The sequence below is a fragment of the Malurus melanocephalus genome, unplaced genomic scaffold, assembly GCF_030028575.1.
Source record: "Malurus melanocephalus ecotype Western Australia unplaced genomic scaffold, MMel_1.1 scaffold_44, whole genome shotgun sequence".
Lineage (NCBI taxonomy): Eukaryota > Metazoa > Chordata > Aves > Passeriformes > Maluridae > Malurus > Malurus melanocephalus.
The window spans coordinates 2,178,943-2,197,962 of record NW_026623276.1 but is presented as its reverse complement, the minus strand read 5'-3'; the positions used below and the strand labels follow the sequence as shown (position 1 = coordinate 2,197,962).

General features: G+C 37.5%; 1 protein-coding gene across 1 annotated transcript; it reads left to right on the top strand.

The window, feature by feature from the left end:
- The first annotated feature begins 5,615 nt into the window (after positions 1-5,615).
- Positions 5,616-17,450, top strand: CLUL1 (clusterin like 1). The gene is made up of 8 exons (XM_057364887.1): positions 5,616-5,718; positions 7,111-7,259; positions 8,930-9,097; positions 11,053-11,503; positions 12,692-12,829; positions 13,965-14,179; positions 15,275-15,445; positions 17,208-17,450. Exons 1-7 carry the CDS (start codon positions 5,616-5,618, stop codon positions 15,440-15,442), a joined length of 1,392 nt encoding a protein of 463 aa, XP_057220870.1. The 3' UTR covers positions 15,443-15,445; positions 17,208-17,450.
- Positions 17,451-19,020: the final 1,570 nt, after the last annotated feature.

Below are 19,020 nucleotides of genomic sequence, written 5' to 3'. Positions count from 1 at the left end.
CAGATGCAGGCTGAAAGMTGATATATTACTTGTCTGCATGCAATAAAACTTTTTTGTTTTAATGTTCCTAAGGAAGCTTGAAATGAAATCCTTGCAAAACATCTGGTTCAAAACTTCAGCATTTTAATATTAAATGAAATCTGTTTGTGTAACTGTACCACACAAGTTTCCTTCATAKCTTTCTAATAAATTGTTTCTAACTCATTTTGTTATCCTTGCACTGACTTTGATATCTCCTGCTGATAATATARCGTCAGTAATAGTGCTTCTCCAAGTTCAATGGTTAGCTGATATCCTAAGCACAAATTCTGAAGACAACTGCATAATATTTCCATTTCAGCTTCATAYTGTCTTTCATTCAACTCTAAGGTTTTAATTCTTTGTTCCCTAAAATTAATTAAATTKATGTTACTTATGTTATTTAGTTTTGTCTTCCCAAATAAAGTGTTCAGTATCACCATAGTCCCTTCTGAAATGCCTTTGGATAAGGTGTGAAAAAACTTTGCATAGCCCTGTGAACAACAGTTGTCATGTTACTGCTGGGACTGGTATTTAGAACTTTGTGTCAAAGCCCTGAAGGGCTTGGAAAAGAAAAAATTTCAGCAGCGAGGAGGAAGATTTTTTCTACACTGAATAGTCATCCTTAGTATCCATGGATAGACAAGCAAAAGGAAATCAGAAAAGGCTCATGCATTTTAAAGTATGCTAAGCCTTGTGAAATTGGTCTTGCTGACCCYAAAAGCTRTAGCYTAATAATTCCARCKAAAGTCRCGTTAACCCTCAATGYGATGCTCTAAGTTTTGCAGGCTGATTTCTGCCTTCTGCYGGTTTCACGTTTGTGCAGTGCACARTGCAGAGTCCTGAGCTGGCACTGCCTGACCCTCCTCCAGATGGGGCAATTGTGTCAGCYTTACTCTGAGCTTCGGGGCTCATGAACTTTGGGATCCTGTCATGCTAACACAGCTGGGCTACTCTGGGGSCTGAGCTGGTATTTTTGCAGGATGTGTAGCTTAGACTAACTTCAGCTATTCAGCTTGATGCAGCCTCAGCTCCTTTGTCTGAGGCTTTCCAGCATGACTGAGAGCATCTCAAGAGCATGCCTCACTCTCTGGACTGAAGAAGGAGCCTTGGTTCCTAACTTCAGGTAATCAGGTAGATCTCAAAGACTGAACCCTTAAGACACACTTCAGGGGGGCTCCAAGAGCCTTTGAAATACAGGAGAAAGCAGAAGCCACTCAGAGGCTCCTGAAGCACTGGAAAGGATCAAACCAAACCAAACCAAACCAAAACAAACCTTTACAGCACAAAAGTTCAATTCTATAACCTTAAAATCCATACTAACTTTTAGCAAAGCTTTGTGCTTGCTTTAGATTACCTATGTAATTACACCATAAACCCCCACTAGGATTTAATTTCAGTTGAAAGCAGTAGAACTAATAGTGTGCTTACAAATAAAGCTAATTAAGATTTTGTAGAACTAGGGAATATTTCATACAAATAYCAAGAGATTTAATGTCAGTAAATAGTGCTTACCATGACTCATTGAGTCYATAAATATGTACAGGTATTTTCAGCCTGATCTTTATATGCCTGGCCTAGCTGAGAAAGAAATGTGTAGGAAATGTGTACCATAACAGGAAACAATTCTTACAAACAGAAAATAATTGTGTAAATATCTAACTGGAACAAAATCCTATAGCTGATGTATAACACAGGAAATTCCTTTTTGACATATTTCTTGATGCTTAATCCTGCCAGGTGGAATGGATCAACAAAAAGGGAGAAGTCACAGTACATGGTGAAAAAATGTTACATACTTGTGGAGGTCATCCAACGGGACCTAAGAAAAATCCACAAAGCAGCTACAACTCTCATTGCTCAAGTTCAGTTCAGTTCAAGCCCAATGTCTATATATCTTGTTACAATTATTTACTTTTTAGTTTATCAGTATCTTGCAAAAAATCTCTTTTAACTGAAATTACTTTTCAAGCTATTTTTTCCCCCCACCCCGATATATACATATTATTTCAATTAACATAGAGTAGTAGTGGAATAACAGGGGTAGGAAATTGGGGAAGAGAAAAGACCCTTTCTGCAATAACCTCCCAACAGCTTCTTCAGACTGTCTCTAGTATGATTCAATATTAGAAGAGTACCTCATTAATTTCAATAGCATCAATAAGCACTGAATCAYCTGCTTGTATAAGAGTGGGAAAAATTGAACATGTCAGCAAATGTCATAACATGCTCTACTATACCTGATCAAAGCATCAAATTCAGATGAAAACAAAATATTAAGAGCAAATTGTTGAACATGGCAGCTGAGATGAAAAAATGGAGATCTCTGGAACAGGTCACTGCAAATCAGATTTGGAATGTTAAAAGAAAAGAGATAGGATATTTTACATGAAACCTACAGGTATTATTGATGACATTTTTGTTTAATTAAATTCAAAACAGAAAGGAGAGAAGAAAAGCTTTTCAGAGTAAGCACGATTAACAGATGCTTTCCAGGGACAGGGTGTTGGGTTCTTAAATGTACTTCTAAGGTTAACTTTGAGCCCAACATTAAATTTAACAGMGATACCAGCTCTATCAATTTTGTCCTTGGGTTCCTTAGACCTCCTCTTTCAACCATTAGATATATATGAAATAATACAAGAGTAAACAACTAGGATTTTGTGGTTTTGTAAAAAGAAAGAGATACATATGGTTGTGCCTGTTTCCATGTGATTACCTAATGATTATAATCAAGAGTGAGGAGTAATATCCAAGATGATGAAAGTCATTTTACAATGTTCAAAATCAACTGAATTGAGAACAGGAGCGCAACACACACCAGGACTCCATGCCTCAGCAGTGGCTTGAGGACTGGCTTCACAAGGAGCAAGTGTGTGCTTGACCAGAGACTCCCAAGGAGACATTTAGAAAGCAGATGATTCTGAAAATAAGTGGTGGGATCTKTGCTAGAGGTATCCCTCAGCCTCTTCCCCTGGGGCAGGGGTGCTGCTCTCCTTCCCCCCAGGGCTGGGGCTGCCTGTTTTCTCACAAATTCCTGTGAACTATGAGTGATATGTTGAAACCACTCTTTTTACTCTGGATTGAGTAAAGTTTTCTCTATATAGAGTCAGGTTCAGAAAGGCCAACAGTAACTTCTGCTTGTAAATGAATATTAGCAAATGCCAAAAATGAGTGGCCAAACCCTTGMAGTGGAAGATTGAAGTATTTGTTAGGATTCATTACACACACAGTGTGTAATACATTCACACAATACATAGCACACATTTCACAAGTGTAATGTGTAATAGATTGTCTTCCTTTGTGCAAATGTATTTTCCATTTTCACTCTCTCCTGAGCCAAGCATGAGGTTGAGAGGGAAGGAGAAAGTGCCCCTTCTACTTCAGCCTGAGACCCAGGGGTGCTTCAAAAACAGTTTGGCCAGGGGATTGTGAGGACTGCAAGGGTGCCTGCTTGGTATTTCCACAGAAGAGAACTTGAGCTGTTTTGGGTACTGATGAGTCTTGGTCAAGGAGCTAGCAGCAACTCAATGAGACAGCAATTCATGTAGATTACAACAAAATGCATARTCCAATCCATTCAACTTATTCAGAAAAGAAGTGTGGAGCTGTCTTAATTTTTAATGCAAACTGGGAACTTGCAGTTCCCATTAGAGCTAACAGATTCTTCACTCTTCCTGATTTTATTTAAAAATAAATCCCGCAAATCTCTTGCCTAAGCAGCATAAATCATGCTAGATCTTAACCATCAATAATCAATTAGCTTTTATGAATGATGAGGCAAACAAAATAGAATAGGATTCTTTAACGTAGCTGTTACAGAACACAGGCTACAGACMCTCTCCCCTCCTCCTCTTTGATTGCAAGTGAGTAATATTGCTGAATATCACAAGGTGGGATATGATTTGCTAACAATACCTGTCCATATTTTATGCCAAGCATCTGTTAGTATTTAAATATCTCATTTCAAAGTATCCAAAACTTCTTACAAGTCATATCCCAGACATATTTCATAGACATGGAGAAACTGCAGTAAAGGAAGGAAATAGCACTTAAGGGGCAAACCCCCAAAACAACAGTAAGTATAATGATGTACAAAAGGCCAAAAATTGCTTATCTCATTCCAGAATCTGCTCATATGCCAGCCTGCATCTGGATTCTTGATTTTTTTTCCAATTCCTRTATCTTCAGAAGGTGTAAAAAGAAGGCCCTTACATAATGCAGTGGTTTTTATAGCAAGCTAAAACTATGCTGAAGAGATTAAACGTTGGAAGCTATTTTTAACCAAACTAATGGTATCAATTTCACTAATAACATAAGCTGCAGGTGTCTCCTAAAGTAAAAAGTAAGGCGRTGGAAGAGCTAGCATGACAAAAGGCTACTGACTAGAGAAAAGCAGCAGTTCCAAATTACATTAAAGTAGGCAATTCTGCCCAACGCTCCCCCTGGTGGTTTTGCCCAYGGAGATGAGCATAAAGTCCCATACATGCAAAATCCTCCAGCCTAATGACTACACGTCCYGTTAATAGGATTAAGTACCTTCTCAACAGATAAGTAGAACATGGCAAAGTCCCTGACACTCCCAGAAATTAGATCAGAACACAGCCCAGCCCCTTCCTGACGCAGGGAGCAATTTTGCAGAAGAGGGGTTTCGGTATTAATGGTAAATATACTTGGCTTTTTTTACTTTTCTTTGGCCGTGTGTTTGTGTTTCTTAGCAAATTTAATTGGTCTTTGGCTATAAATATAAAGGTACAATATGCAAGTAACTATAGAAGTAAATCCAGGCTATAAACAAATCCAGGCTTTTAATTTACATATGCTTTGYGGCTGATAATTGCATCTCCAAGAAMRCTATATTGGCTAGCTACAATGCACTTAAATATTGTGTTCATTTAATCAGACGAAAACTATAAAAAGCACTTGCATGATTTCTGAAAAATAAACCTTTCACGTTTGCTCTTAGGAGGGAAATTAGGCAAACAGTATTTCTTTCTTGTATTTTATAGGAATCTCTTTCATTTGCTGCTCTGTTTGTTTACAAAATTGATCTAATTGCTGATTACTTGGCACACCTATTGTTGCGTCTCTTCTATTAAATCTTATTCTGAAGGACAATGAAAGGAATTGCATGTTTGGACACAAGAAAGGGGACAACATTCCARAAACTTCCCTCTTTAAAACCATCAGTAGTGTTTAGCATATTTACAATATGAACTAAGGACAATATGAGATCAGTAGTTAGTGTGTTTCACGAAGTAGAAAAGGGAAAGAATGAACAGCATAAGGATTTTGATTTTATATATACATGTCCTGATTCTGTTAACCACTGTGCAAACTCAGTGGAATTCATCTAATTAATCTAAATAGATAATTACAAATGAGGTCAAGCTTCTTACTCGTGTTTTCACCAGCAGTAGCATTTAGGTGCATGCTACAAACCTCAGAAACCATAGTTAGAGRTAAAATTAACAGGAATTTGTAAAATCTTTACTATTAAATTTAGTATTTATTTTTACTTAGTATACCTAGGCATTTGAGCTTCCTGACAATGCTTACATGTAACTGCACTGACCTGTTCCTTCAACAGAAAGAACATGAAGTCGTTTTTGATATTTGTAATACATGTGCTGTGTCTGAAGGGTCATCAGTGTGCACCAACGAAGCAGGAGGAAATGTATCTCCGGGACAACCTGAAGCGTACGTATGCTTTTCCTGCCAGGGTGTGCTGGAAGCCCCTGGGCCCAGGTCTCCAGCTGGGTTGTGCATTTTGACTTCTAAACTCACTGGCATCAAGAAGTTCCACTTTCATGTGTGGAGTTTAGAAGCCATAATAAAGCTGACTGCATGCACACACACACACACAATAGGAAGATAAGAACAAGCAGGATGAGAAAGTAAAGGGATTAACAGATAAGCACCACCTGAAAAAAAAAAAAAAAAAAAAAAAAAAAAAAAAAAAAAAAAAAAAAAAAAAAAAAAAAAAAAAAAAAAAAAAAAAAAAAAAAGTATTTACAGGATTTTTATAGGTTATTTGGTTCCTTTATAGATCATCAGAATATAAACCCAACCCCAAATTAAATTCAACAGATTTTGAAATATTTTGTTGAAATAATGCTTGAAAATACTTCCTCTACTCTTATATACTTCACTGGAAAAGGTGGCTTTTTCAAACATTAAAAATTGGTTTAAAGTAAAATTACCTAATTTAGAAAATAGCAGCAATTCTGCATACACACATCTCTAAGCATGGCTTTATTTTGTGGAGAGAAAGAGGATAAGCTATTAAATAATTTTGTGTTTCAATCGATCTTAATAATATTTGTGTGATAAGCAAAAAAAAAGAGTGAGGGGTAAGGAAGATTCATACAAAGGAAGAAGTGATCGATATGTTTTTGGTAGTCTCAGGTTGATGTGGTTTTACTTGTTTTATATAGTTCCAGTSATAGGGTATTTCCACAAAGAAAATACAGATAGAGGATAGGCAATCATGCAGAGCTTCAAGGTGCAACACATGGACCAGCCCAGGTTTTCACCAAAACTCTGTGGTCATTACTTCACAGGAGGTCTAGAAATTGTACTTTTATGAAAACAGTTTGAAAGCACCTGCAATCTACATTTTCAAAATGTAAACGGAAGCTGTCATAGACTATTATCAGATCAAAGATAAATATAAAGGTTATGTCATTAGAAAACTGTTGAGTGATCCTTGGAGATATTCAAAACGTAGGGAGATGTCCTGAGCAACCTGCTGTCATTGACCCTGCTTTGTGTGGAGGGTGCTCTGGACTCAATGATCTTCACAGGTGCCAATCTCATTCAACTGCTCTGGGATTCAGTAACCAGCAGTGGGACAGTTGAATACATATATTGAGTTACATACACCTGATCCTTACAAAAGCTYTGGGCCAGATTCTTATCTGATGGAAATTGTCTTGGCTCAGTGCTATTCAGCATTCACTATCTCAAGATTTGGCTGTGCCACTGTAGGGAAAACATAGAGCTATTTCATTCYCCTTCATCACCAGTGCATGACAATTTGCAATAGTGTTAAAATCTGATTAAGTCACTGYATAATTTGGTTTTTTTTAGAATTATCTGAAGTTGGAGAGAAGTATGTAGATGAAGAGGTAAAGAAAGCTCTGATTGGTATTAAGCAGATGAAAATTATGATGGAAAGAAATGAAGATAAGCACATAGATCTGATGAAAACCTTGAAGAAGAGCAGTGAAGAAAAACAGGTAACATAAATGSATCCACACGTTTTTTATGTTTATTTTGGGAAGAAGGTAAACCACATTGTGTGTACACTCCAAGCAGCATAAATCTTTTTATGCAGTCACAGGATTGAGAGAAAATCTTCTTCTTCCCTTTTTCTAACCAGCAGAGGAAAATTGCACTTACTGTTTCTTTCTCAAAAACCTCTGTTTCACTGAATTCACACCAAGGCAACTGCAGGCAACTGTAGAACAATGTTTTGTGTGGAAGGTCCAGCTGCTCTGCCTCCGTGTCTTTACACTCCTGGGGCCATAAGATGTTTTCTATCTTGCTTTGCAAACTTCAGACCTTCAGGAAAATATCAAAGTCACRAATGATAGTGCTCTAAAGAAAGTACAGCAAATCAGGGAGATTTCCCATGTCTTAGTGCAATGCCTAGGCTCAGAGCCACATGCTCAGATGATCTAAAGAAACAGAGGTTTACTGGATATTTAAAGAAATATCCTAACTATTTGTTTTTTGAAGTTGAAGGAAAATTCCCTCCTGGTCAAATATCTGGTAATTAGTTTAAACTATTTGCATTAGCAAGACAAAAAATACCTGACAGCTTTCTAACATCTTAAGGAACACCAGTGCACTCCCACAATTAACACTCTTGTTAGATCTTACTGGATGATTTAATTTACACAGGACTTGCATCCACAGTGAGAGTTCATAAAACACTGAATAAATGTATTGGAAAGATCAGGAAATAACTAAACATAGATTATGAAAACTGCAGTTACTGTCGCCATCAAGCAAATTCTGAAGAAGTTTTCTTTCAAGTGTCTCCTCCCTATTGGAATGCTGACAAAAAGGAATAAGCCCCACCAATTAAAATATTTCTGTCATACTTAGAGATAACTTGGAACACTGTTAGGAAACCAAAACTATTAAAATGTGTTGCAATTGGAGAGAGAAAATGATTATGTGCAATCTACCTCAATAGGAAGAACTCTTCTCTTTCCTTTGTCAAGCTTATTCCAGAAATGTTGCTTCCGATCTGCTTTAACTGATGAAGCAAATAGAAGCAGCATTGTAAAATGCATCTTGTTTCCCTTCAGTAAGGAAGAAGTGCCTCACTTCTACAAGAGCAGGAAAAAAACCTCTCATCACAGCCTTTTGATCAGTACACTCCCMAACAGCAGAAATGCTGTACTTTTATATATTTCTGCATTAGAGAAAGACCTTATGTACAGCAAGGATCTGGTCTCATGACTTATCAATCCCTTACGGATAGAGAAAAGCTACAGAAAAGGACTACTTGTGGGACAGATGAATACTGTTCAGATGATATGGAGAAAAAATGAYACRAGTTGAACACATGACCATGTGGGAKGTTGRATTCTTWCACAGAAYGATGMRTGAGTCTTTTTCTTAACATCAAAAAATCCTGGTAGACTGTAGAGATCAATTTGTTTCTGTAGGCTCTGCCCCCTGAGAGAACAACATCAGAAAAATCCTATAAGAAAAAGGCTTTCAATTTTCAGTTCCCTTCATATGTGACGGCAGCTGAGAAGACAACCTACCCTACTGGTTATGGATTAGCAAAAAAAAGGAGCCATAAATAGATAAAACAAGTGATCAGCACTGGGATTGTACTTAGAATACTGATCTGAAAACTGCCCTCAATTTAATCTTTTTCCTTACTTAGCAAGCCTTGCGACTTATGGATGAAGTAAAGGCAAGACTGGAAGAAGAGGAAAGACAATGCCAAGTATCCTTGAAAAATCTATGGGATGAATGTGAATCTTGTTTAGAAAGTACCTGCATGAGATATTACACAACTTGTAAACATGGTGTGTCAACCTTTAAAAGAAAGGTAGGAAGAAACTTTCTACGTGGAGAATACTCTTGCATTCACCCAGGAGTTCTAGAGACAGCACATCTTATTTTCCCGATATCCAGATCTGCCAGTTATATCAGGTTACTAAAATTAATTTGATTTGGAAGGTCTGGAAATATGAAGTTATATGGTAGAGATTACATGTGATCATGGTCACTGAACGTTGAGCCAAAATGAGTTCAGTTGTACTCTGGCAAGACTCCATGGAAACTGATTACTCCCCGGACTCCAAAAGATTCATTCCAGATATATGATGTTTACTGTCACAGTAGGACTTGCATTAAGATGCTTGGTAACTGTTTGTGAAAAATATCACATGGATTCTTTATGGTTCATCTGAAAATCAGCAAAGTTAAAAGTGTAGATATAGTTACCAAAATTACATTGTGAAAAAAAAATCACCTACTTATTACAACATCACTCTTTCCTATATTTATCYTAAATCAACCATTCAAGTAACAAAAAAGCTCTACAATGCTTTTGCAGCAAAGGAGGTGCAAATTACCCTAATTCYACTAGGAAGAAAATAGGCTTTTCTGTCTGGCACATTATTAATACCACAAGATTTACCAAAACTGTAATCACTTTTTTTTTTTTTTTTTGTTTGGGCATATGCTTTAAGCACAAGGAACTTCAGAAGCAAAACTGCAATTACTGCTTCTAAAATGTTATCTAGATTGTCTCGCTTTCACCCCTCCTCTGTACTGAAAAACACAATAATTTAAACATGGTGTGTTTTAGGCAGGGTTTAGAGCAAATGTGTTTAATATTTGTGCATATTCTTAAAATAATTCAGGTTAAAACGTGGGAGATACAAAATTTAAGACTACTGGAGATACTTTTAACTTTTAAGATACCAGTGGGTATCTCATATATATGTTTTGGACTTTCAAGAGTGTGGATGCTGAAATTATTGCAGTTAAAAATTATACACTGCATTATCAGTGTCTGTGACCCTCTTGATAACTTCCTCCATAAGTTATTTGGTTTATTTATAAACTGTGAAATGTGTTGTTAGAGCTTAGTCATTAAAAAAAAAAAAAAAAAAAAGAAAAAGAAAAGAAGGCAAAAATGATAGCTATGGCTGAGGACACACTGTCAGCAAGAGCAATACTGGCTTAGGCCGTTCCTGCAGTGCAGTTTCACATTTCACCTTCTCTTTGAGGTGCACTAATGGTCAGATCAAGCCAATGATTTTATTTAGAAAAAAAAAAAAAAGTATAACTGTCTTCATCCATATGTATATCTGTCTATACCTATCTATATGTGTGTGTTTTAGCAGGGTACTTCTTAACCTTTACCTGTTTCCTAATGCCATGGAGCATGGTTCAAAAAAACACTCCATTGGCTCAGGCCAAAGTAGAGCCTTAACAAACCAGTGGCCAAGACCCAGGAACTGGGAACTCTATAGCAGAATTGCCACTTGGCCTCTTACATGTAAAACCATGGACTCAGAGCCACCACTTTATTGATTTTGCTGGTTTCTGTTTGCACAAGGACGTGAGGATTTGCCCATTGGTGAAAAACGGCAGRCTTTTTACAAATCAAGGTGTGAACCATCACCTTCTGCTCCCTACAYCACAAATAAGTAGATAGAAATGCATCTCACATATGTCCAACATAAAGTCCAAATTTTCTGTTGGAAGACACCCAAATGCTGTTAATAACTTCAAACCTCCACGGATTAAAGGGCAACTGGCAACCTTTTTACTCCAGATCCAATGTGGAACTAATGATTTAGATTGAATGCACTTTTTCCTCTTTGGGGTCTAGTGTCTTAAATTAATTCAGAGAATATGCTGTGTTGGCAGTTATTAAGAGGGCATTATTTCCACGAGTATTTGAAAGAGTAAAATCAGAGACACTTACCTGAGAGATGAGAAACTGATAACTTGTCAGGCAGCTGATCTGTCTTCTTCTTCTATACATAGGTTGAAGATTTTTTGAGGAAAATACCTCCACTCATATTTACTTTTCAAGAGGATCAAGGAAGAGAYATCCAGTCTAATGAAAAGCCTGAGAAAGAGGATACCCAGCTAGTAAAGATGGAAGATGTATTTAGCCAGCTGTTATCAGATGTGGGCTCAATATTTGACAGAAGTTTCATTTTTTTCAAGCATATGCAAAAAGAATTTGACCAGTCTTTTCAGACGTATTTCATGTCTGACCTGGACTTGAGTGAGTCCCCCAGTATGCCAGCTTTACCTGAAGTCACCACCAGAAATTATGGCTCACAGAGAGGCTGGGGCATGCCTGGCTTCTTACAGATAGTTTTTGATTTCAGTAAGACGGTGTTTGAAGGCGTCAGTGAGGTGATCACCGACGTATTTGATGAATACAGAGATTCTAGAAGAGATGTGCCAGAACAAACCAAAGGCAAGTGTTAGAAAATGACTGTCAATGACATCCACCCCTCTACAGTCAATGCCTCAGTCTCCTGTATATTTGTGTGGGATACTGTAAGGAAGCTCTGGAGGCTATGGGTCAAGGATAACTACCACTCACATAGAAATCTCATAAAAATGTTGCAGGGGGACTTACGGGTCCTACACAGCCTGATTTTCACAGCAATTCTCAAAGCTTTTGCAGGAGTTCCTCATGAGCACTTGTATCCAGGGAGGATGAAGGTTTTCATAAGGCTGATTGACAGATTTAATCTCAGCATTTGTCAGGATATGATTTGTATCATCTYTTATTGACATGGTCACCAACTCTAAAAAATCAGGGTAATTCTGTGAGATGTCAGGGCTTATTCCTGCCCTTGCCAAATGATGTTAAATTCAGCTTGACAGCGGCAAGTCCTGTTTCAGGCTACAGAAACAATGTAATTGCCAATCAAATATCAACCAATTAAAGACCAGCCATCAGGTTTTCCAGTGACCAAAAAATTCTGAGCACATCACTGCTGGTAACATTCAGGGAAGGAAAAAGACCATGGCCAACTTTTTGAATACAAATTTTACTATTGCAAATAGGTCAAATACATGCTGGTCTGTGTCTACAAGGAAATCACAGTGAGTGCATGCCATAACTCAGAGTGTTAGGTGATCTAAACATTATGTGATCATCAGGAAATAMAAAGTTAAGTGGTCCTTCCAGAACTTTCTTTAATTTTTTCTATAACATGAGCCACATTACCTCAGAAATAATGTTCGGTACTGTGCTCTCATCTCACTGTATGTGAGTATGAAACATCTTGAGTTCTAAGGGTCAAAAAGATCTTACCAGAACTCACATGTTATAGAAATAATGTGTAATAGTATTAGCAATTGTGTGGTTGTTAGTGGGGAATACACTACTATGTCTTTATAAGGTACTCCAGAGGCATGATTTCCTTGAAAGAAAACATGACTTGCATCTTTTCCTGACTGCTACATTTTAATAATTTATTCCTTTTACTTGTGTGGGGGAGGGGAGGAGAAAAGAAAGGGTAGGAAAGGGGGATTTATGCAAAATACTTTGGATTAAGGGCACGAAATTATATTGTAGCACTCAGGCTAGGTAATGAATGCATWCTTATAAAGACTCTCCGTTTAATGGCAGTCTAAAAATACTGTGACTTCATTCCAGATCCTGATAAAAGTGGCATGTTTTCAAAAATTGTGTCAGGGCGCCAGAGACTTCAGTGCAGGGAGCTTCGGGAGAACTCCTCTGGATGCCCACAGTTTCATGAGAGATGCCAGAAATGTCAAGACAATCTTCTGCATGGTAAATATTTTTTTTTTTTCTGTAAGGCTTTGATCACTAGTTTATAGATTTCGAGGTTTTAATTCTCTACTGAGCTGTTTTCATATTTTTGGAATTAACATTCAGTCACTGAGCTTTTACTGTWGCTACAGGCACGATAACCATTCCTCATGCCAGATTATTTCAATTAGCTTTCCCCACTGTCTCCACAGAGTGTCAGTATAGCTCAGTTGTTAACACACCGCTGGCGTTCCAAAGAGACGTCCCGCAGTCTATTACAAAATATCTTAGTATTTAGTTAGAGCTGCCATCCTGCAGAGGAGCAAGATGTCAGGCAGCAGTCGATCCTGCCTGGGTCCAGCAGTGCTGAGCAGAAAGTGAGGAGAAGCTCCAACTCCTGACACTCACTTCTGCTGACAACCAGGTGTAACATCAGATATCAGCCGGATCCTCGCAAGGAAAGCAAGTGCTGAGGAGCCTGTAATCACTGTTTATTGAGCCCTGTCAGCAAAGAGAAYTGACATGAAGGACAAAAAGGGGACTTCATGTCAGTATGTAAGGGGATGGCAGAGTTCTGTCACCACTATTCATGGGCATGTGAAAAACATTCAGACTGATYACCTAGAACTGCTGTCAGGATTCCCACTGCAGCAYAACACATCTGTATTTCCAGAATTRTTTAGATATTAATTAAAATCCATGGAATATGCTTAAACCTAAATGTATTCAGAATATYTCCTGTGGCAAACATTTAAAAATATTTCATTGTATCATGAATACCAGACCACAATAAATATCTTTTTATTTACACCCATCTGCTACAGATATATTGATTTATTACTGTAGTATCAGCCTGAAGGTGCTCCCTGATAATCCTATTTGATAGAAATTAACAGAAGATCCATTGTSATGAAATATGATATAAACCTTACACTACTTGATAAATCACTGTAACACAACAAATGGGATAATGYATCCTTTTACTCATTATGAGCCTGAACTAAATCTACCAAAGTAAGTCAGCAAAACTTATTCTCCTTTTTTAGCATTATTTAAAGACCAACCCAAGACCTTTTTTGCTAGACCTTTTTTACAGTTTTCATATCTTTACACAGAAAAGACAAAGTACAAGACATAACAGTGTYTTTTCTAACAGATTGCCCGAATGTTCCTGAGCTGCACATTAAGTTTGATGAAGCCTTTAAGCTGGTTAATCTCTCAGGGGAGCAGTACGAGCAGATTCTCCAGGTGGTTCGGCATCACACAGAAGACACTTCCTACTTGCTGAACAAAATGAAAGAAAGATTTGGGTGGGTGTCTGAGTTATCCAACATGACCATCGGACCAGAAAACATTTTCAACATAGTTAAGGTAAGGGCTGTCTYCTGAAGGGAGCTTTGCTGCCTTTAACCTGCATTTTACTGTACTTACACTCCTGGGGGTTGCAGATGTTTGTACTTGTGTAATGTTTGGGTTTACAGGATGTTCCTGCTCATCTTGAATTTGTGTATGCTTGCTAATCCRTCGATGAGCAGAAACTCCTGAGATTAGAAACTATTTTCCTCTAAATCCTTTTAGTCTGATGGATGGCTGGCAGGCTAACTTGAATCACTGTCTGATAAGAGTAAATTGACACTAGCAGCTTTGACTGGCCTCAGATTACCTTCACAGATAAATTGCACTGCACCAGCCAGTAACACACCTGTACTGGATTGATGAATGTCTAGCTATGTCTGTATCTACACATTCCAAAGTTCAAAGAAGGCAAATGTTATACAGATTATTGCAGGGAAATTGCATATGCTTGACAGGATCGGTCTGTATTTCAGTAAATACAGAATGATTAATTGTATCTCTCACACAAGGATACATTCAAGGTAAATTCAATCAATTTTTTTTTCTTGGGCAAGCGACAAATTTTATTCTCTCTTCTAACWGAGAAATCCACTCATATATAGTGAATTATTACTACTATTACTACAAGAACTTTATACAAAATGATGGTACAATCCACGCAAAAAAAAAGCACAAAATAGGAACAGGAGACAGGCACACTTTCCCAATTGAATCTGAGCTACCTGTTGCAGGTAAATAAAGCTACAGAYCTAAGTCTGATTCAGAAAAACACACAGGAATGAATAAATTCAATCACACAAATGTACTGAACTTAGTGGGATAGCTCACAAGTTTTCTTTAGGACAACAGAATGTCTTTATACATGTAGTGSATGGTATAAATATTAACAGGCAGTTCTTTAATATGGTCTTGGCAGTGCCATGTCAGCTCTTTCCACCACCTACAGTAAGGTCTGACATAAATTCAGGCACCCACTGTCTTTTCAGTGGAAAGTCTAAAATATTCCCCTATTAAATTTTCCCCTATGAAACAGACAGTGTGCACAGTAGGTATAAACAAAACTGGAAGTCCATGGTAGTCTRTAGTGGCTAAAGTACTGATCTCTTCTAGGTGGTACCAGGGGATCCCTCCAGTAAAGACGAAACTGTGGTAGATGTGAACATTCTGACTTCACCTACTTTCACCATTAAAGTTCCTCCCAACTTAGACCCAAAGAGTCCTGAGTTCATTGAATACATAGCTGGGAGAGCACTGCAATTGTATAAGCAGAATTTTTAAGCGGTAAGTTCATTCTTTCTCCTTTCACAGAGAACACACTTCTTCACAGGAGGTGTTTACATTGCAAKAAACTTTAGTTGGAGCAAGATTCAGTCATGGTGGATCCAAGACTGCCTCTTAAGAAAGGATACACTGCGAAAACCACAAGCATTGTGGAAAACACAAACAAACACTCAATGTTCTAGCCTGCAAAACACAGACACGATACTAAATGATTTGACTTATTTAACTGTGAAACCCTCGATCTTTAAGTAACAGCTGGGATGAGGTAATGTGATGATAAATATTTCTTTAGAAAAGAATTGCCTCGCAACCCCAGTCCAGTGTCTTGGCATTGAAAACCGTGTCTTTGTGTTCATTCATCATGGATGGACTGGAATTACAACTATTCATTATGGCTTTTATTTTCACTAGTGTTTGAGAGCATGCTTATATTATTTTTGATGATAAAGGAATGCAAATCCCCACCAGGACTTGGAAGAGCTGTCTTACCATAACATTTCTGCATTAGCAGCACTCTGCTCAGAATAACAATGTTTATTAACAGAGGCTGCAGTTCAACACATAGGAACATGCACAGAAAGATCCTCCTCATGGGCCATTTTTGTAGAAAGGACACACAAGAAGCCTCTCTCCATGTTTAAGAGATTTCAGGATGARCAAGGAAGAACCAGGCAGAGAGGCAGGGAGGAAAAATGCTTCATATTCTCTAACCCCACAGRGAATTTCCAGGAAAGATGGGATTGTTTTAGGTGGCATCACACTGCKGTGGAACTTGTAAACCAACCTTCCTTAGGTTTCCCTTCCCAGGGGACTCTGGGATGCACAGCTTTAGTTGGCTCTCCCAGGAAACAGAGCCACAAGACACACGAGACTTTCAGGCAAATCACTGCAGTGTCCCCAAATCTTCTGAGGAGGACTAGATTTGGACACAGYTTCTCCTTAGATCATAGCTGACTTCCTCAGCTGAGCAATTGAAGAACACAAAGAGAAGTCTCAATAGGAATGGAAAAAGCATTCAACATTAACAAAGTAGATGAGGAAGATTTCAACATTTTGTATTAAATCAGGYTTTTCTGTTGAGGTGAGATGCACAATTTTTGCACTGCTGAAAGCGATCAMTCCCACCAGAGAGGCTGAGGTGGGCTGCAGAATTTAGACATAATACAATAAGCCTCAACATGTACTTTGCTTAGGTAAATATTGGTGAAATTATGTGCATATTCTATTTAAAATACAAATAYTTTTATATTTCTAAACATATAAAATAAAATGCTCTGACACTTTCCCTACAATTTTTCTTCAAAATTCTCTGTAATTTATATGCAGTTATAAACATAAATGATAAGTACTCTTTYAAATTATGGGATACTAATCTTCAGGGCCTAATGATGGCAACAATTATTTCTTTAGTCTGATGATTTTTAGTCTGAAACTTAATCTGATTTTCCTGTGAACATATCTTGCATAGCCATTTCATACCTGAGAAAAGTAAGTGGTGCTGATTTAAAAATCACACCATCACTTTACATTCAGTTTGCACAAGACTTGGAGTACATGAAAATGTAATGGAAAARAACCAGTTAAAACTCTACATGAAAACTGGGCAGATCTATAAGAACAGAGAGAAGAAAATCTGTTTCTGTCTGTTTTATGTCATGTTTCTAGAGCAGGACACTGATACATTCTACATATATTTATTTTTCTAACATATTTTTCTCCATTCAAAACAAAAATGTAGAATCTTTTTTTTTTTTCCTCCTAGGAAAGAAGAAGTATGAAAWCTTTCTTCCTGAAATAAAGTACATGCTCCTTAGGTGAAACACCCTATGCTCAACATAGCTAATTGTTAATTTATTATGGTTAAAATAGTTGCATAAAAATAAAATTTTGCTTAGTAAATACTGTGACGTATGAGCTACCTACCAAAGACTGTAGAAATATTTTAACTCAAAACCAAAATTAAATACATTGTAATATTTACTTACTTAAATAAAATGTTCTTTATGTTGTCAGTAAAGTAATCTTTGATAATAAGCTGTGGCTCTGGTTATGCAAAGATTTAAGGACATAATCAGCTGTAAGCATACAGAAGCATATAGATGTAATTTCTATTTGCATACTTACATTCAAGCATATTCTTAAGCCTTTTCAAGACTGATCCCTACAGATGTTGCACATTCAGCTAAGACTGAATCAACCAGATTTCCATATGCATACAGCATATTATTTTGCAATGAAAATACTCAATTTCTTCTTCCAGTTGCTTTTGATGCTTATTGTGTACATTAGATGACTTATCTGAACATACACTAATGAGTACGTATTCTGCCTTTGGCATCTCTTACAAACAGTAGTTTGCCTCTGGAGTTTATTTTTAAATTAATTAATAGCCTTTATCAGTAAAGAAGTTTGTTCCTTCCCAAATTATATACATCAGCTTTCAATGGTATTTGTAAGTTATAATAAAGGTTAAGAACTGACATACTCTCAGCTAGAAGCAGGGCTCGAGATGATTTGATTTAATTTACTGTGCCCAGCATTTCTAAGCATCTTTTGCATACAGGTATATATGAACCATTTCCGACTGTAGCTCTGCAAAATAAATCATACTAATTTCAAAGTGTACCTAAAACATCTCTATTAGATATGAGCAGAGAAAAATACCCATGCCTATTTATACTTTATGTTATTTTTTTACTTCTACACATCATGTTAAGTATACGAATTTATAAAAGAAAAATGGCATTTCATGTTTTTTATTTAGTAGAAAATATTATTTTTCTGCTGCTGCAAAGAAAGGTAGTATTTTCTAATCCACAGTCCTCTGTTCTCCTTAACTTCCATCATATATACCTGTATTTCAGACTCCTAATCATGAGATTATCAGTCATAACTCCTGTAAACAAACTTGTGAAAAAGCTGGGCTTTATCTGAGGGATAAGTGATTCCTACAAAAYTCTTCACTTCTGTGAGATAGTAACAAAGAAATATTCAGAGACACATCAGTTTCTTCTGATAGCAGAGATTATAYCTAGAAAATTTTCAGAGGACACCACATTGGGAACAGCTGCAATCAGACAGGGGTCGGGAAGCAAAATGACACTGAGACATGGGAGAAGCTGAGATCRACACAATCAGACCCAATAAATGCAAGTGATGAGTATTACCTTTAGTGAGAAAGCAWATGTGCCAAAAGAATATGAAGCAGGAAGCTGATGACATCGCCTGACATGCAAGGATCTCGGCTTTAGAAGTGCAGGTTAGGGTGACACTGATGAATGTGGAAAGTGGGCTATGGAATTGCAGGGACACCACACCAAGGAACACGAGGGAGGCTGGCACTGAGCTGCACCCGAGGCTTTGGTCCTTCTGGATATCCTGGCTAGGGAAATTCAGCACCAGATGAGTGTGGCCTGCCAGGCCCAGCCAAAGGCTTTGGTCTTGCTCAGCTCCGAAATGGGATGCCTGAAGCTGCAGGGAGATGGATGAAGGTGACAAATGCCAACAGCACTTTCCAGCATGGGATGACCCTGGAGAGCGCTTATTGTGCCACTAGAGAACAACGAAGTCACAGA